At 35.8% G+C, this 26,159-nt stretch overlaps 4 protein-coding genes across 5 annotated transcripts in view; 3 read left to right on the top strand and 1 right to left on the bottom strand.

Annotated features, from left to right (window-relative positions):
* LOC109101905 (ADP-ribose glycohydrolase MACROD1-like) overlaps window positions 1-7,145 on the bottom strand; it is a 51,976-nt gene extending 44,831 nt beyond the window's left edge. The window contains 3 exon segments of the mRNA XM_042770539.1: window positions 6,459-6,569; window positions 6,785-6,865; window positions 7,076-7,145. Of these exon segments, the coding sequence (XP_042626473.1) occupies window positions 6,459-6,569; window positions 6,785-6,865; window positions 7,076-7,145 (262 nt within the window).
* A 1,116-nt stretch (window positions 7,146-8,261) lies between these two features.
* LOC109101555 (fermitin family homolog 3-like) lies at window positions 8,262-16,093 on the top strand. The gene is made up of 15 exons (XM_042770042.1): window positions 8,262-8,419; window positions 9,044-9,168; window positions 10,153-10,386; window positions 10,487-10,603; window positions 11,181-11,349; window positions 11,434-11,536; window positions 11,623-11,730; window positions 11,851-11,979; window positions 12,098-12,144; window positions 12,429-12,553; window positions 12,972-13,078; window positions 13,981-14,196; window positions 14,302-14,426; window positions 14,614-14,755; window positions 15,259-16,093. The coding sequence occupies exons 2-15, from the start codon at window positions 9,045-9,047 to the stop codon at window positions 15,436-15,438; spliced, it is 1,926 nt and encodes a 641-aa protein (XP_042625976.1). The 5' UTR covers window positions 8,262-8,419; window position 9,044; the 3' UTR covers window positions 15,439-16,093.
* Window positions 16,094-17,871: 1,778 nt separating this feature from the next.
* On the top strand, window positions 17,872-22,942 carry LOC109101576 (pre-mRNA-splicing factor SLU7-like). Its single transcript, XM_042770043.1, is given in 15 exon segments — window positions 17,872-18,009; window positions 18,413-18,582; window positions 18,726-18,879; window positions 18,967-19,047; window positions 19,731-19,895; window positions 20,067-20,135; window positions 20,281-20,316; window positions 20,425-20,550; window positions 20,783-20,904; window positions 21,454-21,634; window positions 21,729-21,890; window positions 21,997-22,101; window positions 22,338-22,423; window positions 22,520-22,625; window positions 22,729-22,942. Coding segments are annotated over 14 exon segments (1,728 nt in total). The 5' UTR covers window positions 17,872-18,009; window positions 18,413-18,427; the 3' UTR covers window positions 22,909-22,942.
* Window positions 22,943-23,510: 568 nt separating this feature from the next.
* On the top strand, window positions 23,511-25,369 carry LOC109101574 (complement C1q tumor necrosis factor-related protein 2-like). Of its 2 annotated transcripts, none has more exons than XM_019114944.2 (3): window positions 23,511-23,768; window positions 24,025-24,281; window positions 24,509-25,369. In XM_019114944.2, exons 2-3 carry the CDS (start codon window positions 24,038-24,040, stop codon window positions 25,102-25,104), a joined length of 840 nt encoding a protein of 279 aa, XP_018970489.2. In that variant the 5' UTR covers window positions 23,511-23,768; window positions 24,025-24,037; the 3' UTR covers window positions 25,105-25,369. The 2 variants fall into 2 exon arrangements, with proteins under 2 accessions (XP_018970489.2, XP_018970488.2); XM_019114943.2 differs by having other exon boundaries at window positions 23,512-23,768; window positions 23,968-24,281; window positions 24,509-25,367.
* Window positions 25,370-26,159: the final 790 nt, after the last annotated feature.

The raw sequence follows: 26,159 nt of genomic DNA, 5'->3' as shown, positions 1-26,159 counted from the left end.
CTCTTTTCCCTGCATTTAGCACATTGGGTCAATTAGACTAATTAGACTAAGAGGAGACCGACAATTTCACATTCCTTCATTAGAGCTAAAGTGGCGATTGATTGTGAGAGAATGATATAGGTGGGAGGCTTTTAACAAGGCCTGAAATAATTGCTATGAAGCTGCCATTCTGCAAACATGCTCAGATCCTTTTTTTTAATCCTAAATCATTAATATCACCAGTCCATATTCTTATTCAATTTATATTTATTGTTCACATACATTGTAAACCTTTTTTCTTCTTTCAAAGTTCCGCAGTATTCAACAAAACAAACTAAATTGGCTAAAACGCTATAAAAAAGAAAAGCATTTCTGAAATGAAATTTTCTAAGTGACGCAGACAGAATTAATTTATAAGGGTTGCATGTGTGACAACCATTTCCACCCAACAAGCTTGATTTCCAATTAGCAACAATGTGGCATATGCTGAGAGATGTGAGATTTCTCAGTGTGAACTCATTTTAAATTCGCCTATGCTGGTGAGAGGGGTCTGAACCACCAGCTAAGGATGCTGAGCTTCATTTGCAACAGATAACAGATTTAATGGCTTATGCTCAATGACAAATAAGCTGCATTTCAGTCCTATTTAGAGATGTCTACACATTTTACATACTCCTGTGTGGTGCTATCCACACTCCCTGGTAAAGCTGTGTGAATATCACAAGCTTTCTGTGAAAGGAAGACATATCAGTGTGAATTATGCATACCGTCTTACCCAGCGGTGAAGGCTAAAACTGCGCAGGCAGAAATGCAGCATTACTCCCTTCATTCTCATCCTCAGCCATGCTTCTCTCCTCTGTGGGGCTATTTTTTGGGCTGAGGTTAAAGATAGAGTTCTGCACTACACATCTTGGGGCTTTCTAGATTATTCCGTAGTCAGTCAAAAGTAGAAATTAAAATTGTTTAAAATAACTCCTAACCTTAAACCATCCACAGTGCCCTCCACTTTCTTTTGCTGCTTTTTATAATACAAAATATATATCTATATAGATAGATAGATAGATAGATAGATAGATAGATATAGATATAAATATAGATATATTTAAGAAACTTAATAAAAACTCTTTGTTTTATTTTAATCTATACTGCATAGCGTCACACTTATCTGGGATTGTTTATGTGTCGGTATCTGTAACTCCGAACACTGACACTCGTTCTTAATTCCCAGCAGAATATGAATAAACATGGAGGGCGAATCCAATTTCTCCCATGAGCAAACATTGTGAGGCAACACTGCAAATAATCTTCATTAAACAACACTGTTTATTCTGTTTCGAGGTAATGATCCTACATCATAACCTTCCCCTAATAATAATAATAACAAAGAATTTTTTATTCTTTTTGTGTACTTTTCAGTTGTAAAACCAACAAAGGGTATGTGTTTTTTCTCACAAACCCAATCACAATACACTATTCACAATGTAATGCAACTTAATAAACCAATACAGGACAGTATATCCTCTCGCACTAACTAGATGGATGGGTGGATTGACAGAGCGATGGATGGCTAGTGGCGTAAAAAGGATGTTTATCCCTCCCTCCACCCCTGCTCTCGGAAGGACAGTTTCTAAGTGCTTGTGGATTTTATGTTTACAGTGTTTTATAGGGCAGATCCAGGAGCCAAGAGCTGTAAAATGCTGTGAGAGGGAGGAGAGAGAGGACAGGGGGTGGAGGCAATGTTATTGTAAATCCAATCTTTATTGAGAACAACAGACAAACAGTCCTCCCCACTCCAGCCCACCTCTCCATTACTCTCCCTATAGACTGATTGGGTTCTCAAAGTTTGTATGTTTTTGCTCAGTTTAACGGTTGTTCAATTCTGACCTTCATAAGAGTCTAGCAAACACACTGGCAAACTATGGCCCTCGACATGGTTTAATCCAGGTCAATTATCCTGAAATTTTGTCATTCAAAAGCTCTTTTATCGCTCAGTAGCACCTAACGAGCCTCCACAAGCATTTAACAAAGGATCCAAACCAAAATACTCAATCGGAGCTTTAAACCTGCACAACTTGCCCAATATTTTACTCAGTTTACCCAAGATGGCAACCATGAGCATGTTCTCTCACTCTACTCTGAAAGGTGCCACCAAACATCTAACTGCATGTTGGAGATGATTGATCTCCAGTGCTATATTCTGTTCAAAGGAAAGCCATTGCTTGGTGCTACTTATATATCAGTGGCACCTTTTAATAAAACACAGACCTGTTTCCCAACCCTGGTTGTGGTGTACATTCGACACTGCACATTTTGGATGTCTCCCTAATCAAACACACCTGCATTCAAGACATCCATTCTTTAGTAAAGACTCGAAGACCTGAAATGGGAATGTCCAATAAGCAATGCTATCTCACGACCAATTCGTATGAATTTGTACAACCTCACTCGTACGATTTTATATGATTTTTCTAAATCCCAGGGACGGGTAGGTTTAGGGGTGGAGTTAGGTCTAGGTCATTCATACAAATTCATACGAATTCTGCAACTCGTAAAATACGTACGATTTGGCAAAAATCGTATGAATTTGTACGAGTGTGATCGTATGAATTCGTATGAATTAGCCACCTCTTAAAATATGTACAAATTGCCGTGAGATCGGGCTGTCGATAAGGCATACAAAATGTACAGTCAATGGGGGGCTTCAGGACCAGGGTTATGAAACACTACATTACATGACACTTGTTGGATATGGGCAACCACTCAGCAACTAACTTAAAATTATGTTTTTTATTGACAGTTTTCTATAATATGCACACATGAGCATGACACGTTTCTCTTGATAATGATCCCTCTGTGTACTACTGAAACACACAATAACCTAGGATTACTACCTATTACTTTACTGTTTCTAAGAGGCTAAGGCTCTTAGTTTACCATTTTGTAAATATAAATCATAAACTCTCCAGGAAAGTAGAGGGAAGTCAAATAAACCTTGTATGATGCCTGGTGAAAACTGTCTACCTTTGCAGAGCAATACTAAAGGTGGAGTGGCCCCATTAGCCAGATATACTTCAGAAAGTTGTGTGTCATTTATTAAGATGAGTACATAGACTATTCTCAGCTTTTAGAATACAAGAGGATTGCATCTCAAAGATAAATGCACCCTTGATTTAAATCCCAATATGGCCCCTTTGCCAAAAATCTTGCTCACCCTGTCGTGGCAGCTTCCACAGATGAAAATGTAAAGATAAATGGAATCAAAATAATCACTGCACTGTAACATTTGTAAGGTGACTGGTCAAATGCATGATCACATAATTATATACATTATAATAAAAAGGTAAGGGTGGTTTTCTTTGAACAGTACATGCATCGTTTTCTTTACATTAATGTGCTGCACTCAAATATAAAAAATATTTAGACCTAAATTTTACATTTTTGTATTTGAACTGCATATAAAATTTCCATTTATTTGGAATACACAGTTTTAACAAACTAATAAACTTAATGTAATGCATATTTGTTATTCATACATAAATGAGACTGATAAGATTCCTGTAATACTACTATTAAACTGACTGTGTTTTGAATACACAACAATTTATATACTTCAATAATTCCAATTCATCTCAATCTCATTTTAACTAATTGAAGCTAGCCATGATCAAATAGATGCAAATAGTTGACAAACTATCCCATAATATTATTTCATAAAGAAAAAAAAATACATTCAAATATTACACAAAAAAATGCCATGATTTTTTTGCAGAGGGCAGAAATCTTTCATTTATGTATGACCGACAAATATGCATCACATTAAATTAGTTTGTGTTAAAACTGTGTAATAAATAGACCTATATATGCACAATTACATCATTCTCAAAATTAGGCCCATATATTTGTTGAGTGTACTGAATACAAAAATGGCCATCTTTGAAACGCCTCTCAGGCAAGTGCAGCTACTATTTCTCTGAATGGGCAAACATCAAATTCTTCAAAACTGTTCACCAAGCTTACAATTAAATTTCATATTTGAAATCACCAATGAAATCTGAAAACTGTCTCAAATGATGTTTATTTGCGTAAAAAAAAAGCTTATTTTTCAGGCTCAACCAGCTAGTGCACATGCACAGTCCTAAGTGTGTGTTGCAGAACGCTGACTGTTTCTATAGCAACCGGATATTCTAAACGGAGTGTGCAGTGACGCAATGACTTTACAAAAGTGATGGCCTTTTATCAAAAGGAAACGGCTCTCATAGAGCGGCCATACTGTGCATTTTTCACCCTTTCAAAACTATACAAGTACACGTTTCTCTGATATGTGAAAATAAAGCAACATGCTTCGCTCACTTGCAAAAAACCCTAATAAGTTCACAGAACTCAAAAAATATTTTGTAACAGATTACAAAAAACATTTAAGTATTTTTTAAATGTTTTAAGTTTACCAAATGAAAAAAATTACATTTCCAGTTGAAAACTGTTCTCAAATAATGATATTTCTTAACTTACAGTTAGGGAGTAAAAAAAAAAGTTCACTTATTTTTCAGGCTATAACCAGCTCAAATGTAACACAATGCACAGTCCAAAAAGACTCACAATACTTGCATACTAATATTCAAAACGCATGCAGTGACTTTTTTTGCTTTAGCAACCGGAACCACAGGCTTTACTAACAACGGGCAACACTGCAAAACTAACGAAACAATGAAATGCTAACATAACACAACATTTAAGTGATTGGCTCTCTATGTTATTCTTGTGTAAAAACACACAAAATAGCACCTAATTTCTACATTATTTTCCTTGAGGCGGATGCAATGATGCGTTGCATTTTTGAAAATACAAAAAGTTCACCTCATACAAGTGACACGAGTCTTTTATTTCAATTAAGTCCAATGAACTTTCATTAGCTTGCGCTCACTTGGGTTCCTAGGTAAATCAAAACCAAACTCAACACTACCAATTGGGTTCCTAGGTAAATGAGATGCACACTTAGCAGTGCTGGGAAGTCAACCTCTAAATTAATGACCACATGACAGTCTGTTAATCCTCACGCTTTTACACCAAGACCTACGGCCAGCCGATCAATGCATCAACTGGCAGAGATGAATCAATGCCCTCTCTGACAAACTCCTCTCTTTCTCTCCATGCCCACTCTTAGTCCTTTACCTTTTCAGCTTCTTTTTCTCCTCGCCCACTTCTTCTCTTTCTGCTCATGTTCTGAACAAGTCTGAAAACGATCTCTCTGCATACCTGTCTCAGTGAGCTGTAGCAGTAAGCATAAGGTCCTGTAGTAATATGATTGTTAAAACATTAACCAGTCATTGCTTTGCTTTATGGCAGCTTAGAGCTGATGATGGAGAAATAATAAACCTGAGCACTCTACTAACACTGTATGAATATGCTAATGTCAATATGCTAAATACCTGGAATATGCTGTCCCTAACAGCAGTATATTAATTATCAAAATGATTCATTTCCTGTCCTAAAATGGACCTTAGTCAGGGCAGATTACATTTATTTTAACATGAATAAAAACAAGACTGAGGGACAGATGTATAGTCCTCAATTCTTAGTTCGCAGATAATTTTACAATCAATCTTTTGGAACGATGTACTTTATTATTGAACAACTGACAACAATGTACAGTATACATTGCCTTATAGCCCACTGAATATGCTGTAAATCTGTCCCTCACCACCTTGTTTCCTTTGGCAAAATTAAATATAGCTATTCTGACTAGAGTTTGCAGGTGCAGCTTCACTAAGATGCAACTGAGAGAGTTTTTAGTCTGTCAGTTGTCAGTTTTAGTTAGTGCTTGACTTGTCTCTTTAGCTGTTTAAAGGATGCAAATGTGAAAAGCTTGGAAGTTCCTGAAAGTCACTTTGTTCTGCAACTGCCAAGAACACACTAGCAAATGCAGATGAATGTTACGAAACCTTCAGGTGTGTCTACAAAGAGACCGACTGGATACCACACAAACAGTAAGCTCTATCTCCACCTAGTGACATGACATCTGCCGATGAGGACTGCTGATGATTTCTGCTCTTTCTAAATGGCAACTTTTATTAAAATAGTACTGGAAAAAGAGCAATAGGTTTTGTTTTTTTGCTCTATTGAAGGGCGCTCTAAACTCAAATGGTCATTTAGTGCTGCAAATCAAGAAGTTGAAAGGTTCACTACCTTAATATATAGGGCAGTGTTCATTCAGAGAAAACAGGGCCTAGAGCTCAACTCAACTATGCCAAATCCTCCTCTTACGTATTGCATATTTTCAACAAAAATGACTCTTGCGATTATGGATAACAATTTAAAAAAAAAAAACTCTTTATGCAAAAAAATATCTTAACAATAAACTGCTGAATCTGTGTTTTAAGTTTATGATATATGGCCAGGCACAAGCGCTCTTGGGAAACAATAAAATCGTTTGGCAGACCAAGTAACGTAGACTATGAATTTTCCTGTGCTTTAATTTTCACCTGCGTTGGCGATTGCATCGATCTCCAGTTTTGTGATGTCACCACTGAAGAGGGATATCTTCTTATTCAGCTGTTCATTGACTTTGTACCGAGGCTTACAAGAGGAGTCACCTAAGAGAAAGCACAGTAATGTTAACATGTATTGACAGAACACCAAACAAACCCTATAAAAGTTGGTCTTCATACAACAATCTATTTATATCTTCATCCTTCTAAGAATTTATGGACTCCAAACAGGTTACATTGTTTTAGGATTTAGGATCAGCCCAAAAAGACTCACTTTTCGTATTTCTATACATGATGAGTGTTTAGTGTGCTTTGTTCACCTGAGGGACTCTTCTCCAGAGGAATGAAGTCAACCCTGTACATTTCCCTCCTGTTCTCCTTATCCACGGAGTAAAGCTTTTCTACCAAAGATAAATATGATGAATGAATAAAAAGAAAACTTGTCATTTTATTTTTATTTAGAAATTTCAGGCCTCAGTTTGATGATATTGATAAATTCAAAGATTCTGATCAATAGCTGGTCAATAGCTGATTTGGGCAGTTAAGGAAAAAAAACTGTCTTAACAGCCCCTCCACTCTGGGACTCTGAGGCCGTGGAAACCTTCTCCCACCTGTCTGCTTTACGTAAGACCCCCGGGGAGGGCAGCACTTTGCAGCAAGTTTTGACATCTGAAACGCCATAGTCTGGTCTGTCTTGACAGCTGGCAAATCTAAAGTTTAAAGTCCGAATGTCTCCCGTCTGCGCCTTCATTTTATATTTGTTTCGATTTGGGGTTAGTTGTAATAAGCAGTTTTACAGCTTTTTCTTTAAATAACAATAGTCAAATTGAAACTCAGCTGTCTGATACAATGAAAGCAATTGGGACTACACCAATATGTAGGGGTCCATGAATTCAATAGCATCCTTTACTGACATCTAGCGGCAAAACGGTGTAATCGCGATATTTTAGTCAAGCTGTCTTTGTTACTAATAATTTGGGTTTGACATTCAGTTGACATGAAGTTTTATGGACGTCCTGGTTTTGGATTAAACTTTATACGAATTTAGGTGCCGATCACTATTTTTAGTTTCTTAACCTTTTTTACTGGTAGTAGTTGTATCGTGAAGACTGAAGAATGGAGTAATGGTTTCTGAAAATTCAGCTTTACTATCACGGGAATCAATTACATTTTAAAATATATTATAATAGAAGACAATACTTTTAAGCTATAATAATATTTCATAATATTACTGTTTTTACTTTTTTTCCCAATAAATGTAGCCTTGGTGAGAATAAGAGACTTCTTTCAAAAACATTAAAAAAATTTTTTTAATAATTTCACATTTTTGACTGGCAGTATGTAATTTTTATAAATTTATTTATAAAACAAATACAGACCAGAAAATTAACACAATAATTGTGAGCTCTTGGACAGGTAAAGTTTTTTTTTAATGTACAAATTTTTACTCTCAGTTAATATAAAACAGATTTAGATGAAGATAAAATTGCACTGAAATGTGTCTTTTTTCTTCTTTTGTGTGATGCTTGCTAAATAAACACTCTACAGAAGCCTCTCTTTCATATTGTTTCAACTAATAAAATTAATCATTTGAGTACAGCACCAATTTACACTATGAAAAACACCAATACATAATTCCTACACTCAGTTGTCTCTGCAGTATTTATAACTATCATGATTCTAAGTCCCTGAGTTTTTGTTGTCTTGTGTAAGAGCGCAATTAGTGTGAAAACTATACAGTTCTGTTACACGGAAGCTGACAAAAGAGGAACACCCTTTTGTGTCACAGCTCTGACATACCATGAAAAACCACAAGTGATTTTTTTGCAGCAGAGGGGTCTTGTTCATATGAGTGCGTGTTTGTCTGTGTATCTCATAAAGAGACCTACCAGCATTTAACTGACCACACAAGAGGGAGACACTATCATCACCGAATCCAGAGTAAAAGAGAAAAGGTAACAAGGTAGAATTTTTTGACTTATATTTTGAGCTATTTACAATGAGTGATTTAAAACAATAACAGTGAAATATTTCTGTAGTCACTTCATTTAACAGTTAATCATTTAGAATAGAATTTTACAGTATAATTCAATATTAAGGTGGACAAAATTACATCTAAAGCATTTTGTTTAAATAAACTGTCCAAAGGTGTTTATTACACATTGCCCTGTTTTGCAGTGTTGTGTCTACATAAACATATTTTATTGTGGGGTTTAAATTACATTTCTGTTACAGTCTAAAAAGACATGAAGTTGTTCAGTAATATTATATTATGTAATAGTAATATTTTTGTTTCTTGAGTCTGGGTCTATTTCAGTTTTCAGTTTCAGTTAACTATTCAGAATTATCACATACACACCCACATGACCAATATAAACCAACACACCCATGCACTGGTGGATTAGATGCTTGACCAAAAGAGGAAATGTGGTTCCATGTGATTCATATAAACGGGAAGTATCAGCCTCTGTAAATTTAACTAGGATAAAAATTTATACTTCTAGTACACTATCAGTTCATTAAGCTTATGTTTAATTAAACCTCATTGTTTGCATAATTTTGGGATCTCTCTGCTGCAGAATGGCAGCGTGGGACCTTACAGTCACAGTGGAGGATCTTGGTCCTGATGCCCCACCCATCCAAATCAGTGTGACCTCTGAGCTGCACATTGGTGGAGTTATTCTCAAATTAGTTGAGAAGACCAGTGAGTTATGCTCAAGATGCTATTATATTATATTTTCTAATAAAAAGATCAATTCCATTTTAAAAAGTTTGTGATCAAGATGTTTTTTAAAAAAGAAGTTAATACTTTAATTGAGTAAGGATACATGAAAGACTTTTACATTAGAATAGATAAATGCTGTTCTTTGGAACTAAAAAAAAATGACGTGACATTCAGCCAAGTATGGTGACCCATACTCAGAAAAAAAAAGTGACGTGACATTCAGCCAAGTATGGTGACCCATACTCAGAATTTGTGCTCTGCATTTAACCCATCCGAAGTGCACACACACAGAGCAGTGAACACACACACACACTGTGAACACACACCCGGAGCAGTGGGCAGCCAATTTATGCTGCGGCGCCCGGGGAGCAGTTGGGGGTTCAGTGCCTTGCTCAAGGGCACCTAAGTCATGGTATTGAGGGTGGAGAGAGCACTGTACATTCACTCCCCCCACCCACAATTCCAACCTTACATACACTAAAAAACAAAAAACACAAAATGTATCATGCTTTCAACAAAATATTAACTGTTTTCAGCATATATTCATTAAAGAATTATGAACACAATATGTATCATGCTTTCAACAAAATATTAACTGTTTTCAGCATTGATAATAATCAGAAATATTTCTTGAGGACAAAATCAGAATATTCGAATGGTTTCTGAAGGATCATGTGACAATAAAGACTGCAAAATCATTTTAAATTATATTAAATAGAAAACCATTCTTTTCAATTTTAATTATTTTTCCAGTTTTGTGTTCTTTCTGTATTTTTGATCTAATAAATGCAGTCTTGGTGAGCATGAGTGACTTTTAAAAACCTTACCTACCCCAAACATTTGAATGATAGCATATTGTCAACAACACAACAAATTTTCCCATATTTGTAAAAACTGTGTTTAGAATTAATGTTTCCTAAATCTTTATTCACCCTGTGAAATGTTCCTGTGTCTTATTTCTAGATCTGAAGAAGGACTGGTCCGATCATGCTCTGTGGTGGGAGCAGAAGCAGCAGTGGTTGCTGAGAACCGGCTGGACACTGGACAAATGCGGGGTCCACGCAGACGCTCGCCTCGTCTTCACCCCACAGCACAAGCCTCTGCGACTGGGCTTGCCGAACGGGGTGACGCTGAAAATGCGAGCCTGTTTCTCCAGTTCTGCATTTCGCACTGTCATGGGCATCTGCAGGGTTCTCAGTAAGTGAAGGATCAAGAATGAATCCAGCACCCCCTCTATAAGCAATCTGTTACTAAGTTTCAGGTTTCCATTTCCAAAACGAATCTTTCTTGCTTTCAGATTTACGTCACCCAGAGGAGCTCTCCTTGCTCCGTCCTGTTGAGGAGAAAAAGAAAAAGAAAGACAAAGATTCCTCAGAAGAGCTGTATGATCTTACAGATGTTCCTCTAACCGCAGGTGCACTAAATAACACATCAAAGAAGCTTTTAATACACTGCTGTTCAGCAAGGAGTCACTGGAGTCAGCAAGATTGTATGGACATCAAGGTTGCATTGACTTGATCAAAACGATTTTTTTTTAAATTGAAAAAACTGTAAAAACAGTAATACTGTGAAATATTATTACGATTTAAAATAACCGTTTTAATACATTTTAAAATGTAGTTTATTCCTTTGATTTCAAAGGGGAATTTTCAGCAGCCATTACTCCTTCAGAAGTCATTCTAATATGCTGATTTGCTGCTCAAGAAACATTTCTTATTACCAGTGATGAAAACAGTTGTGCTGCTTAAATTTTTGTGGCAACTGTGATACATTTTTAAGTATTCTTTTGATGAATAAGAAGTTTAAAAGAACATAATTTATTTGACATATAAATATTTTTATTATCACTTATGATCAGTTTAATGTGTCCTCATTGAAAAAAATACTGACCCCAAACTGGATCGGCATAGGCCTAAATGTAATAATAATAACATGCAGTTATCACTTTGGTCACAGTATTTTAGTTTAAAGTGGATTTTATCTGGACGTAGGCTCTGTTCAAGCTCTGTACGATGGCATGCCGGCTCATTTTGCTGACTCTCCGAAGACTGAGGCTGTGTATAAAATGCTATCTGTCAGCTTGCCCTCACCTGCTCCTGAAGCCATCGCTAAACTCTACCGGCCAGCCAGTGTGGTGGACAAAACACATATTCACACCAGGTGCAGCAGAGAAACAAACACAGACTTAAAAAAAATCATAATCCACATTTCATCCTTAATATAAATGCTCTTCTGTTCCCTGAAGTGGCTGAATTCATCTCGTTCACTGATGCAGCAGGGGATACGAGAGAATGACAAACTATGGCTTCGTTTCAAATACTACACTTTCCATGATATGGATCCCAAGGTAGGGCTGTTTGGTTAAGACGTGTAGACAAAGGACAAAGTTTTCTAAGAGTCAAGAAATTAAAATCGATTTTCTCTTTGTTGTAGTATGATGCAGTGCGTTTGACGCAGTTGTATGAACAAGCTCGCTGGGCTATACTCTTGGAGGACATAGACTGTACAGAAGAGGAAATGATGCTGTTTGGCGCCCTGCAGGTAGAAAACCTAACAAATAATACTGCCGTAGAAACTATAAAACAGATTAGTAAAATTGATGTTAGCATTAAAGGAATAAACACAAAGGCATTTACCTCTCTTTCTCACTCTCTTATTCAGTACCACATAGGAAAACTGTCCTTGTCTCAGGACATGGTCTCTTCTTGTCAAGGGATGGATGACTTGGAGTCTGCGCTGAAATCCCTGGAGGTCAAGATGGTGGGAGATAGCAACAGCACAGACACGCTGGTGAGAGACACATTCCTCCGTATTAACAGAACAGAAAAAAAGGGGACATGGAGATTGAATTGCAGAGATGCAGAGGTATCAGAAGTACTATCAGTAAAAATCGGATTTTCTTTCACAGGAAAACATGACTGCTCCAGAGCTAAACGACTATTTGAAAATTTTTCGGTAAGTTCTTTCCTTTGGCTAAGTCTACTGAAAAAAATTTACTTTTTGATGTAGAAACAGTTTTCACTCATAAATCCCTAGTAAATTTCAGAAACATTTACAAAGAAACAACAAGTTTGAAACAATTTGGATGAAAATTTTAAGCCGAAAAATGTAAAAAAAAAAAAAAAAAAATCTTGTAAAACATACTTCAAAAATCTTTGTTTTATTAACAACTTTGAAATAAAAAAATAAAAAAATAAAGTGCATAATCATTTGATAATTGATAATTTTCCACCCTGCAGGCCTAAGAGACTAACTCTCAAGGGTTACAAGCAATACTGGTGCAAATTTCAGGACACATCGATCTCCTATTATAAAAGCAGCGAGGACCGCTATGGAGAGCCCATTCAACAACTGAACCTGAAAGGTCATTTTTATTTTATTTTATTATTTTATTTTATTTTATTTTATTTTAACCCAATATTGAAATTTTGCTACATGAGAGAAACTGATTAAAGTGGTTGAGTGAACTGACCATGCTGCAGTAGAAAAAGAGAACAAAAACTAAGTTAGATAAGTAAAACGTCAATAAATCTAATTGGTACAGTAGATAAATCCCATGGCCTTGTTAAGTCTTATGAAAAGAAAGAAGATTTTGCTTCGGTCCTTGCATTATGTATGCTTCGCTGTCACTGAGTCATTTCTGTGTGCAGCTTCCTACACTGTGCTTGTACAACATGTGAATATGTTTTCACACCTCAGTCAAGGCTGAAACCAAAGAAGACACACTCATCAGTGTACTGTAATGAGGCCATGTTATCTGAAACACATCTGCTTCTCTTTAGGCTGTGAGGTTGCGCCAGATGTCAGTGTAGCAGGCCAGAAGTTCTGTATCAGACTCCTCATTCCTGCACCAGAAGGCATGAATGAAATCTACTTGCGATGTGAAAATGTATGTATTTGTCGATAACATTCATTTGTAAATGTAAAATCACCAAGGCTGCATTTATTTGATCAAAAACCAGCAAAAACTGTAAAACTGTGAAATGTTATTACAATTTTAAATAATTGTTTTATATTTTGGTCCCACTTTATATTAAGTGGCCTTAACTACTTTGTACTTACATTTAAATTAATCATTTGATACAGTGAACTTATTGTGTACATACATGGTTTTACATTGTACTTATATTTTAAAAATACCTGGATGTAATTACATCTGTAATTAATTAATTTCTGTAATTTCACTTCTAATTACACTTTTGAGCCATTCCTTACACCTTAACCCACTCTTAAACCTACCCATACCACCAAACCTGTTCCCAACCTTAACCATATCCCACCTCAATAGCAGCAAAAGTGCTTTGCAATAGAATATGAACACTATAAGTACATTGTACTTATGTTTTGATGTTAGTACATAGTAGTTAAGGCCACTTAATATAAAGTTGGACCTATATTTTTATATATTTTGAAATATAATTTATTCCTGTTATGGAAAATCTGAATTTTAAGCAAATATTGTTCCAGTCTTTAGTGTCACATGATCTTTCAGAAATCATTCTAAAACATTTTTAGTATTCCTTGATAAACAGACAGTCCAAAAGAGCAGAATTATTTGATATAGATATTTCTGTTACAATGTAAAAGTATTTTATATCATTGTTGATCATTTTAATGCATCCTTGTTGAACAAAAGGATTAATTTCTTTAAAAAATAATAATAAATAAATCTGACCCAAAACTTTTTAAGATTTAAAAATTAGATTTAAAATTAAGATTAAAGATTAAAAATAAATTGTCTTTATTTTTTTTAATTATAATGTTTTGTTCCCACCTACCGTACTGAATCAGGAGAAGCAGTATTCTCAGTGGATGGCCGCCTGTAAGCTGGCATCCAAAGGCCTGATGTTATTGGACAGCTCGTATCAGAATGAAGTAAAGAACATCCAGACGTTCCTTGCAATGCAGCGCTCCAACTCTGCAGCTCCTGCTGCACAAACTGACGAAAGCATCAACACACACAGCCTCGTCTCACCAAGATACCATAAGAAATACAAGCCCAAACAGGTAGAGTGACCATGAAACTTCTGAGTTAATTCATATTGTACAATATACTGCAATGTTTGTTTCACTTCATCTATTCAGTGTTCCACCTCTTCTTGTTCTTTTCAGTTAACCCCTCGTATCCTGGAGGCCTATCAGAATGTCGCCCAGCTCTCTTTGACGTCTGCCATCTTGAAGTTCCTGCAGATCTGGCAAGCTCTGCCAGATTTTGGAATTTCCTACTTCATGGTCAGGTGAATAGACTAACCTTAGAGGCACAAAAACATGATCAACTCATGATGTACCTTTTAAACAAGCTTGCATGCACTTGTATGAGTGTTTAAGAAACAGCAGGTATGCTACGGTATGTGGTAACACAAAAGATTTATTTAATAATAGTCATCGAAGGTGATCCAGCTTCACAGTACAGTTGTTTCTCAGGTTTAAGGGCAGTCGTAAGGACGAAGTTCTGGGCATCACTAACAACCGTCTGATCCGTATAGACCTGGGAATCGGAGATGTGGTGAAGACTTGGCGTTATAATAATATGAGACAGTGGAATGTTAATTGGGACATACGACAGGTAGGGTTCAATAAAAAAAATTATAAAAATTATAATAACTGTGTGATACATTTCATTTAAATGAAGGAGACATTTCATTTCATTCTTGCCCTACGCAATTTGTCCCTGACTTACTATAAGAAGTTTGGGTCAGTAAAACTCACTCAACAAATATTAAGCAGCTCAACTGTTTTCAACATTGATAATTAGAAGAAATGTTTCTTGAGCACCAAATCATCATATTCAGATGATTTCTGATGGATAATGTGACAATGAAGGCTGGAGTAATGATGCTGAAAATTCAGCTATTCAGCTATAGCAAAAAGATATTAAAAAAAAATAAAGACCGTAATTATAAATTGTAACAATATTTCATCAAATTCTTGTTTTTACTGTATTTTTGATCAAATAAATGCAGCCTTGGTGAGAAACATCTTACCTTCCGCTTTTAAACTTTTGAATGATAGTGTATGTGCTATGACCTGTGACACATCTTATATCATCAACACCTGTCTCTATTCTAGGTGGCGATTGAATTCGACGGAAACATTAACATAGCATTCACCTGCGTGAATGCAGACTGTAAGGTTGTGCATGAGTACATTGGAGGATACATCTTCATGTCCACTCGCTCCCGACAGCAAAGTGACACACTGAACGAGGAGCTCTTCCACAAACTCACCGGCGGCCACGAGGCTCTCTAAACACCAAGCAACAGCTTACAGAGAAAAAACCATTACTGAAGCTACAAATGGAGGAAACTGATAAGAATTCAGTGTTAGCACTGCACAGCAACTGTCCCTTTGTTTTGCCTGTTTTCAACGAGTCATCATTTAGTGATCAATATGCATGCATTGAATTAAGACTCTTTAACATTGAAACATGGATCTTTTCCATAACATGTTACACACACATGTAATGAGTCTGTATAAACCATCACACTTAATATATGACTGCCTAACAGGAAAATATGACAATTAATTACTTAAAATGTCCAAAAACTAACTATGGAATTTTGTCATTATTAGCAGGGTGTCTGTATTTCTGCCATCTCATGTGAGTAACAGCTCAGGAAACCACTATCATTGTCTGACCAGACAATGGTCTATTAGTCGATAGCTCACAATTTCCTATCTCTGTCCAACAGAGTTTCAGTTACTGCACCAGGGTTATTTTTAGATGGGTGGGAGAGTTTAGTATCGAGTTAACAAAGTGCCATCTCTGCATTGTCCTTCAGTTCACAGTCTTGCTGATTCTCTATTATTCACTAGAAACATAATGTGTTAAAATACTGTGCATAATATTAAGCATTATGGTACACCATTATATTCATTTAAACCATAAAAAAGTACTATTTTAGTGTGTGTTTGTACAAACATGTTTTTGAGCTTCTAGTAGTAATTTTAACTCACTCTCAACCAAAAAAAAAAAAAAAGACCTCAGATCTACCAAACAATGTGGCTAGATTCTACATTATTTTGTAGGTTGGGTTTTTGTCTGCTACGTTTCAGTGTGGCTTTATTTTTATGTTTATCAGTACCCATACCCATTGTTATTTGTACATTTGTATTTCACTTTGGATAAAAGTATGTTAAAAAACAACACTCCTAAAAACCCTCACACTCAAAAAAAAAATCTAAAGAAAAAAGTAAAATTGTAAAATGTCACACTACACAAAAACCCACACTTACAATATCAAAAAATCTCAAAAAATATTACTTCTTTCTCTAACATTTAAACTTAGACCACATTATTAAATTACCTTTTGACTTTATGAATACATATAAATGACAGCTTAATTATTATTTTTTTTTTAGCTTTTTTGTGCAATTATTTCAAGACCACATGTACCATTTTTTGTCACTGGTGTTACCTTCTTTATCAATATTAAAAGATTTTATGAAATATTTTTTCTCTATTTTTTTTCAGCACATGTGTTCAGAGTTACAGAAAAAAATAATGAAAATGCAAGAAATAAGGAGATTATGTTTTATTTATTTAATGTGAAAGAAAAAACAGTACAGTAACACAGCACAGTAACACCAGTGACACACATAAGACCTGATATCCTGATCTTCACTGGTGTTACCCATAAGGAAAGTAACACCAGTGACAGTTTTCATGAAAAATGCATTTTACAAAATGTCTGCTGTAGGGAATCAAACCATATGTTGTCAATCATGGTATACCCACTAAATTAAGTAGTTTAATCCATTTGTATTATAGTTATTTTTACAATTCCCTAACAATAAATAGGTCATACCAGTGACGTCAACTAAAATCCGAAAATTTCTGAGTTAAATTAGAAAATTTCTGATAACTGAAAAGAAACAGTGGACTTAACAGGGGCTTTTTTCATAGATCTTTAGAAAATAGGAAGGAGGAAGTCAAGTGATGTCATCATTGTGTTTTTTATTTCAAACGGTAACGGTTTTTGTCACACACCAGTGACACAACTTCAGGGGACCACTGTTTTCATTATATATTTTATAATATTTATTCAGCATTTTGTTTTATTATGCTATTTATATCATATATTTGATAGTTATGAATACATTATTGTATTTTAAATGGCAGAAAAAAAACAGTTTGTGACTGCAAAATAAAGCACTTTCCCTCTGTACATGGCTGTGCGGACGAGCAGTTTTGTGGTGCTTGGAATTTCTTTATAATTAATTAAAAACAAACATTGCCACATTGATGGCGCAAGAAGGTCTAATTGTTCAAATAAACATATTGTTTTAAGGTCTAATTGTTCAAATATACGATATTGTTTTATATATAATATATAATATATATATATATATAAAATTGTAACCCTAATGTGTTTTTCAATTGTAACATTTCTGTAAAGGCTATAGGGACAGAAAAATGGACATTTCTGTAGAATGACCTTAATACGGGATCTTCTCATCCACAGAGGAGAATAGCAAGGACTTTTTATACCCATATACAGCATTTGTAATTATGAAGAATAAATAGTACCATGTGAAAATGTTAAGCTTCCTCAAACAGGTTTCTGAAACAACACCCACTTCTCGGTTCATTAGAGGTGCGAGGGTCCGGCTGTAAGTTTCCAGTCTTGACCACAGTAATACTTCAGTCCAGCCAAAGAGTACAGAAGTCAATATTAGTTCTTCAGTCCAGCTGAGGGCGTCACTCAGACAAAATACGTGCAGCACGTCGCAGCGAAGAAGACGTTCCCCGGAAGTCGTTCCCCGGAAGTGCGGTTGTAACACACTTGTAAACAACTCGCGAGCAGCCGACAGCTCAAGGTGTAAAATATTTATCATCGTTTTTTTTAATTTCACCAAACAGCCGGTAAATTAGTAGCTTATTGCCTTAAAACCTGACGTATCAGCGATACTGGCTATCACTTTTCCAGTTAAATCAACATTAAACACAAAAATCTCTAAAAACAAAACATAAGATATCTTAACAAACTACTCCACATGTTAATTTAACTTATCTATGCTATTTTTTTATAATTTTTATTATTTTTATAATTTTATTTTATTATTATTATTATTTATTTATTTAGATTTCTGTTTCTGTGTTTGTGTGTGTTTTCGGGAGTTGTTGTTGTTGTTTGTTTATGTTTGTTTTCAGATTCCGAATGATTCATTTCGAATTGATGTTTTGAACCTCCGATCGTGATCTCTTTGTGTGTAACGTTAGGTTTAGCTGAAGATCATGTCGAAGAAGGAGGGTAACGTTAAAGTGTCGGAGGGGGTCGTAGATCTCGAAGAGCCGAAGAAAATGACCCGAGAAGACTGGAGGAAGAAAAAAGAGCTGGAAGAACAGAGAAAATTAGGAAATGCTCCAGCTGAAGTTGACGAGGAGGGAAAGTATGTTGAGCAGATGAACATAACACAAGAGCAGGGTGCACTGAACTGTACATTCATACATATAATCACTGTAATAAAAAATAAAAGTATTAAAGTGACTTTATGCTGTAACGATTCCCCTGACCATAATATTTTGTTACCAGGGATATCAACCCTCATATTCCCCAGTACATCTCATCTGTCCCTTGGTACATCGACCCATCAAAGAGACCCACCCTCAAGCACCAGAGACCCCAGACAGAGAACGAGAAACGGTTTACACCCATCGGAGACTGGTACAAAAGAGGTGTACAAGAAGTGAGGACTACCTCTATCCAAATAGTCACATGTTATAAAAAGTGATTTAGTTTCTAAACCCTTTCTCATTGCCTCCCTGTCAACTAGAAACCAGTCAGCACAAAATACAGAAAAGGAGCATGTGAAAACTGTGGTGCCATGACACATAAGAAGAAAGAATGTGTGGAGGTATATGTGTTGTGATGGTGTTATTGTATGTTAGTAATGTTCTTTCTGTTATACTATCATATTATTTCTATTTAATACTGTGCAGTATATACTACTGTTCAAAAGTTTGGGCTCAGTAAGATATATTTAAAAGAAATTAATACTTTTATTCAGCACGGATGCATTATATTGATCAAAAGTGATGGTAAATTCATTCATAATGTTATAAAAGATTTCTGTTTCAAATAAATGCTGTTTTTTTTTTGCACTTTTTATTCATCAAAGAATCTACAAAAATATATATCAGCATTGTTGATAATAAGAAATGTTTCTTGAGCAGCAAATCATCATTTTAGAAGGATTTCTGAAGGATCATGTGACACAAGACGAGTCGGGGCTGCTGAAAATTCAGCTTTTCCATCACAGGAATGAATTACAAATTAAAAATACTTTAAAATAGAAAACTTTAAATGTTATTTAAATTGTAAAAAATCACAATATTACTGTGTTTAATGTTATTTTTTTGTTTGTTGGTTTTTTTTTTTTCGATCAAAGTAATGAAGCTATGATTAGCATAAGAGACTTCTTTTAGAAACATTAAAAAATCTTACCGACCCCAAACTTTTGATCGTTATTGAATTTAGAAATAAAACCTGCATTTTAATTTTTGATCACAATTTGTGCAAAAAAAAATTCTTTCATAGAGACCCAGAAAAGTTGGCGCAAAGTTTTCTGGCACAGACTTGGCACCAGATGAGCACGAACAGATTCAGCTCTCAATGGATTATGATGGAAAGAGAGATCGCTGGAATGGCTATGATCCTGATGAGCACATGCGCATTGTAGAGGAATATGCAAAAGTTGATCTGGTAAGTCATGTTGTTGGATATTTATGTGTATTTATGTTTATTTTACTATACAGCTAGGCTATTCTCAGCAAAGAGAACTTTTGTCATGTGATCATTGTCATACATTTTGTCAGAAGGATGTTTTACTGTATAGGTAAAGCATGTCTAATTTAAATATTTTTTTCGTAACAGGCTAAGCGTACTCTCAAAGCTCAGAAACTGCAGGAGGAGTTAGCTTCTGGTAAATTAATGGATCAAGCTGTAAGTATTCAAAATTATTATATTTTTTTCTTGGTATTTTTTCTACATTCCTCTTATAGCTGTGTGATTTCTAAAAATTTTATATGTTTGTCACAACCTTTTATTTACTACCTTTGTGTAACTAAACAATACGTCTTATATATAGAATTCAAGGAAGCATCTTATCGATGATGCAGCACAGGTAAATGTCATATTCAGGTGAATCTTTATGCACATTGTAGACTATAAAATAAAACTCAAATCATAAAGCCACTTCACTCAATTAAACTTTTTTCCTCACCCTGTCCAGGACCACAGCAGTGAAGATGAGGATGATGACAAATATGTTGATGACTTTGACATGCCTGGACAAAACTTTGATTCCAAGAGACGAATCACAGTTAGAAACCTGAGAATCCGGGAGGACATTGCTAAGGTGAAAATAACTTGAACTTCTGCAAACCAATAGAATAGAAATATGTGCATTTTATTTATTGATTTATTTATTGGCAGCTGCGTTAAAAAAGTCACACTTATAAAGTCCCATAAATATGACTAATAAGAGGATTTATATGGTCTTATCATCAGGATTTGTAGTAGCATAAGATGACACATGAATATTTTTACCACAGTCTGCTGTATCATGTTTTTCCCAATTTATTTTACAGTATCTCAGAAATCTGGATCCAAATTCAGCCTACTATGATCCCAAGACTCGAGCTATGAGGGAGAACCCATACTCCAACACTGGAAAGAATCCAGAAGAGTAGAAGCGACGGGAACACTTTTTGTAAGCGAAGAAAACAAAAATAACTACTTTATTCAACAATTCCTCTTTCAACAGTCTCCTCTGTGTATCTCCATATCACCTTCTGTATCATCCGTGCCACAAGGATGCGCTGTTTCTACGTGTATTTAGCTTTGATTTGAAAGAAAACAGTGCATTCTTGTGGAGCAGATGATACAGAAGAGCATATGGGGATAATGAGAGACAGAGGAGACTGTTGACAAAGGAATTATTGAATAAAGTCGTTATTTTTGTTTTCTTCGCTTACAAAAGTGTTCCCATCACTTCATATAACCCAGATTGCACATTTGATGGCAGATGGAGTATTCTGACGATGACTTTCATACCTTTTATGGACCTTGACTCTGTTATTTATTTGGCAGTGTATGGGACAGTCTCAAGCCTCCCGGTTTTCATCCAAAATATTTTAAATTGTATTCCAAAGACGAACTGAGCTTTTACGGGTTTGGAACGACATGGGGGTATGTGATTAATGACAAAATTTCATTTTGGGGTGGAGTTTCCCTTCAAATGTGGGCTCCAGACTCTCAGTTCGTGTTGGTCTAACATTGTTTTGTGCGTCTCCTCTGCAGTCTTTGCTTGGGAAGCCTATGAGAAGGGATCTGAAGTTCACCTCCAGGCAGATCCCACCAAGCTGGAGCTTCTCCATCAGTCCTACAGAGTCAAAAAGGATGAATTCAAAGAGAAACAGAAAGAGAGTATTTTGGAAAAGGTGCAGTTTAGAACCTCCATTTTTTTACACGCAGTGAAACTTCCTTCATCCTCTGCTCGGTGTAGTGATGGCTTCATGTCGCACCTCTCTGCAGTATGGTGGGCAGGAACACTTGGATGCCCCACCACGAGAGCTTCTGCTGGCTCAGACAGAGGAGTATGTGGAGTATTCTCGTCACGGAGCTGTGTTGAAAGGACAGGAGAAGGCTGTGGCCTGTTCCAAATATGAGGAGGACGTGCTCATTAATAACCACACGGTAAGTTTGCTGGCACTAATGGAAGTGTTACATAACAGGACGAGTTGGATAATAATGATAGATTTGTTTTAATGAATGTTAAGGATTTGTTCCTTTGGTTTTGCAGTGTATCTGGGGATCGTATTGGAAAGATGGCCATTGGGGTTACAAATGCTGCCACTCAATGGTGAAGCAAAGTTACTGTACAGGAGAAGCTGGCAAGAAAGTAGTGGTGCGAATCAAGTTTATCCATTGCACTGGCAAATATTGTGATGCATGACTTAGTAATACAGGCAGCAAAAATCTGATTTTTTAAATTGTGTATCAAAGCATTTATTTTATATTATTCATTTTCTTATTTGTTTTATTATTATTAAATGCATAATTTTTTTTATTATCATTTATCTATTTTTATATTTATCTAACATGATTCTGTTCTAAAATCAAATTTTCTGCTTATTCTTTCAGAGCAATTCTTGTATTCCATTTGAAGATGATGAAGAGGAGGCCCAAACGAGTAAAGAACCAAAGACTCTTTTACAGGTACATTTACAGCCATCTTTCTTTTGTGATATAATTCCAGTGGAACAACATGGCAGGTAGATGACTGTATTAAACCTAATATGTTTTTTTATTCACAGATGCACCAGTAAAAAAATGAAAGACAAGAAAAAGAAGAAAAAGAGCAAGAAACATAGAGATTCTGACAGCAGTGATGAGGAAGATGAAGCAAAAAAGACAGAAAAGCTGAAGAAGGTGGGTGGGCTGTTCCTGCCACACAAACTCAAATCTTCATATTCAGATGCATCTGTGCTCTACAAAGCCTATTTGTAAAAGAAAAGAATGTCTTTTTGTGCAGGCATTGAGTGCGGAGGAGCAGAGGCTGAAGCAGGTGTCTGTAATGATGCAGCTCGATGAGAGGAAGCGGCCGTACAACAGCCTAAAGGAAGTGCGTGAACCCACAGAAGAGGAGATGGAAGCCTTCCGCATGAAACGTTGCCGACCCGATGACCCCATGGCCCCTTTCCTGGGGCAGTGAATGAAAAAATAAATGTCTTTTGTCACCAACCAAATAAATGTCAGTCTCAGTTATTGTAAATCTGTGTTACGAAAAGACCAATGTTAAGCTAATAATGAGAAACGCCCCATATTATTAATGCATGACAGTCTGTTAGAACCATCAGTTTTGACATCTTTTCACTTTGTATAAATCTGTGTAGATTATAGCAGAAAAAAATAAATCAGCTGTATTTTCTCCGTTTTCATAATGGATTTTTATTTTTTTTTTTTTTTTTTTTGTCTCTTAATAATAAAGTGCCCAATAAATTACAAATGGGGTTATGTTTGGTGAATCATCTGTTTGTTGATTTAACAGATATGTTCCATTGTCATATATCTTCAAGGTATTAAAAAAAAAAAAGGTATAAAAAAAAACTCGTAAGAAAATAATCTGACTAGTGGTTAACATTAAACATATTTTAAACCTGAACATGACTATGTTTGGTCTTGTTATGGGTTTTTCTAAGTGACATGTAATCCAAATCATTGCAAAATACACAGAAGTGTTGAGAGTGATGTAAACGAGCACATTTTCATATGGCTGTAGTTTTGTGTAATATAAAGCTGTTTTTTAATTGATTTGTGGGCTGCAGAACTACAGTATAACAGTCTGACGAATTTTCAAATGAATCCCCTCCCCCAGTTTGTTCAATTACATCATGGATGAGCTATCTGGCAGAGCAAGTCCGTGCTAAAACTGGGTGGATGCTTGCAAAGTTGTTTGGAGGACATGTAAGATACAAATCGATTCACAATCTTGTTTATATTCTCCATTTTTGACTTTACCAAAAGAGCTGCTGGACCTCTACTTTGCATTGCAACGCCAATCTCATTCCCCTGGTGAGGATTTTCTTTTCTAATGCATGCTTTAAATGTGTTGTATAATTGCATTCTGTGGTCTGTTACTTACATTTACCTAAATAAAACTTCACCAATAGGCCTAAGTCAAGTTATAACCTGCATTATTCACAACCTGCATGTAATATAATGTGATTCATGGTGCTTATCTCTGTGAATGACTCTGTATATGTATATACAGGAAATCCATGGAAATTCCCTACAACAAAAAATCTGGCCCCATCTGCTCTGTTTGCAGGCACAGCTGCATCATGCATCAGTTACTGGCTGTTTGCCTGCTGTCTCTGTTCTCTGTGCTGACTGCAGACTTGTCCAAGAAGGGCCGCAACTTCACTATCTATTCATCACAGCTTAGCTGCAGTTTGCCAGGCCCTAAGGGTCCTCAAGGGAGTCCAGGTGCAGCAGGCCCCAGTGGTAACATAGGCAAGATGGGGATGCCAGGTGTTGATGGCCAGGATGGGAAGGATGGTGACAGTGGAGAGAAGGGAGAGAAAGGTAATACATATGAACATGTCTGTTGCGGTTATAATGTCATTAATGAAAAATAACATTAAAAGTTTTTAAAATATAGGTTAAATATTTTTTATATGAAATCACATTTGGACAAACAATGAAAATAAAATGGGGAAGTTGTTTCATAAAACATGATAAAATCTGTCTGCTAAATAAATACAAATTTAAAGGCACTAAAGACATTTGTGAATTTTATTCTCAAATGTCAGGTGAACAGGGTCGTCCTGGGAACCCTGGAAAATATGGACCACAAGGACGCCCAGGACTTGTTGGGAAGGCAGGACCACGAGGCCTTAAAGGGGTGCGAGGGGCACCTGGTGTGTCTGGAGTCCCTGGGATAAAAGGAGAGATGGGAGATGTGGGGGAAACGGGTGCTGCAGGAGGCTGTGCCTGTGGAGCAGAGGCACGATCTGCTTTCTCAGTAGCGGTAACCAAGAGCTATCCCAAGGAACACACGCCCATTCGTTTTAACCGTATTTTAATGAACGAGGGTAACCATTACAATGTCACCAGTGGCAAGTTTAACTGTGTGATTCCTGGTGTGTATTACTTCACATATGACATCACGTTGGCTAACAAACACCTGGCAATCGGGCTTGTCCAGAATGGCCAGTACAAGATCAAAACATTTGATGCCAACACAGGAAACTATGACGTGGCCTCAGGATCAACAATACTTAGACTGCAAAAAGGAGACCAGGTCTGGCTTCAGATCTTTTATTCAGAACAAAATGGACTGTTTTTTGATCCATTCTGGACGGACATCTTCACAGGATTTCTCATTTTTGCTGATCAGGCTACTTGAAATGAGGTAAAGACCAATTCTGGATCATCCTGATTGAACGTTTTTATTTTTTTTTTGTATACATATTATCAAATGGCCCACAATAACCTGTGTTTACAAATATTTTATATGAAAATATAAATAATACATTTAAAATATAAAAAAATGCTGCCTTATATAAATAATACTAAAATAACACTGCTCATCAGATTTGTTACGAGAAAAAAAATTGAATATTTTAATTGAATAAATGCCTTTTACATAAAATCAATCAACACAGATTTTATTGTTATATTTCCACATGAAATATTTTGATAAATATTTATTTTTATCCATACTACATTGACATTCTTTTAACAGGGTATTTCATTTTTGCTGATCAGCCTGCTCCAAATGAAATGAATGTGATAACCAGTTCTGAATCACCCTGATTGAGCATTCTACTTGTTTCATATTTTATCAAATAGTCCCCATTAACCCTGTGTTTACAGATCCACCACATCAGTATTAGAGCAAAACGAGGCAAGGAACATGTAGAAAGATTATTAAGTCTAAAAACATGAGTTTTTAACACCCAAATTTATTCCTTATAAATTACGGGAAACAACTTTCTCACTACAAGTATTGTGCAACTTTGACCTCAGTCTTAGGCCCCTAATAATCAGAAAAACCTTTTAAGGGACTTCTATCCATGATGTACACTACTTTTTTTTAGTCACATATGACTTTTGATCTTCTACAAGACTGTTCTGTTAATGAATTCCCCCCTTATTTATATTGTTTATTTACTATTCACATAATCTAATCTTGTATTACAGTTCAAAGGTTTAGTAGACCTTTTCTTGTTGAAACATGCTGTAACTGGAGGTCTGTGAAACCCTCCTTTTGAAGTATAATTTTGTCCAAAAATAGCAGCCAAGCATGCTGCTGTAATCATCTAATCAATATAGGTTAATGGTTAAATCCACTATTTACACAAAAGTGTAGCGCAGTTATTGAGCCTGTGATCACTCATGTGATCAGTAAGAAGTTATGTAATGATACAATGATTACGCGTTTATTGTATCGTACAGCTA

This window comes from Cyprinus carpio, chromosome A14 (assembly GCF_018340385.1).
Source record: "Cyprinus carpio isolate SPL01 chromosome A14, ASM1834038v1, whole genome shotgun sequence".
NCBI lineage: Eukaryota > Metazoa > Chordata > Actinopteri > Cypriniformes > Cyprinidae > Cyprinus > Cyprinus carpio.
The sequence above is the reverse complement of the archived record's forward strand: the minus strand, read 5'-3'. Positions and strand labels throughout refer to the sequence as shown.

Bases quoted from the DNA above. Each gene is read 5' to 3' on its own strand.
- LOC109101555 (XM_042770042.1), top strand. From the start codon at position 9,045: ATGGCAGCGTGGGACCTTACAGTCACAGTGGAGGATCTTGGTCCTGAT. The intron at 11,731-11,850 runs GTAGAAAACCTA...TCTCTTATTCAG, and splicing joins TGCTGTTTGGCGCCCTGCAG to TACCACATAGGAAAACTGTC. The intron at 14,197-14,301 runs GTAGAGTGACCA...TGTTCTTTTCAG, and splicing joins AGAAATACAAGCCCAAACAG to TTAACCCCTCGTATCCTGGA.
- LOC109101574 (XM_019114943.2), top strand. From the start codon at position 23,975: ATGGAAATTCCCTACAACAAAAAATCTGGCCCCATCTGCTCTGTTTGC. The intron at 24,282-24,508 runs GTAATACATATG...CTCAAATGTCAG, and splicing joins TGGAGAGAAGGGAGAGAAAG to GTGAACAGGGTCGTCCTGGG.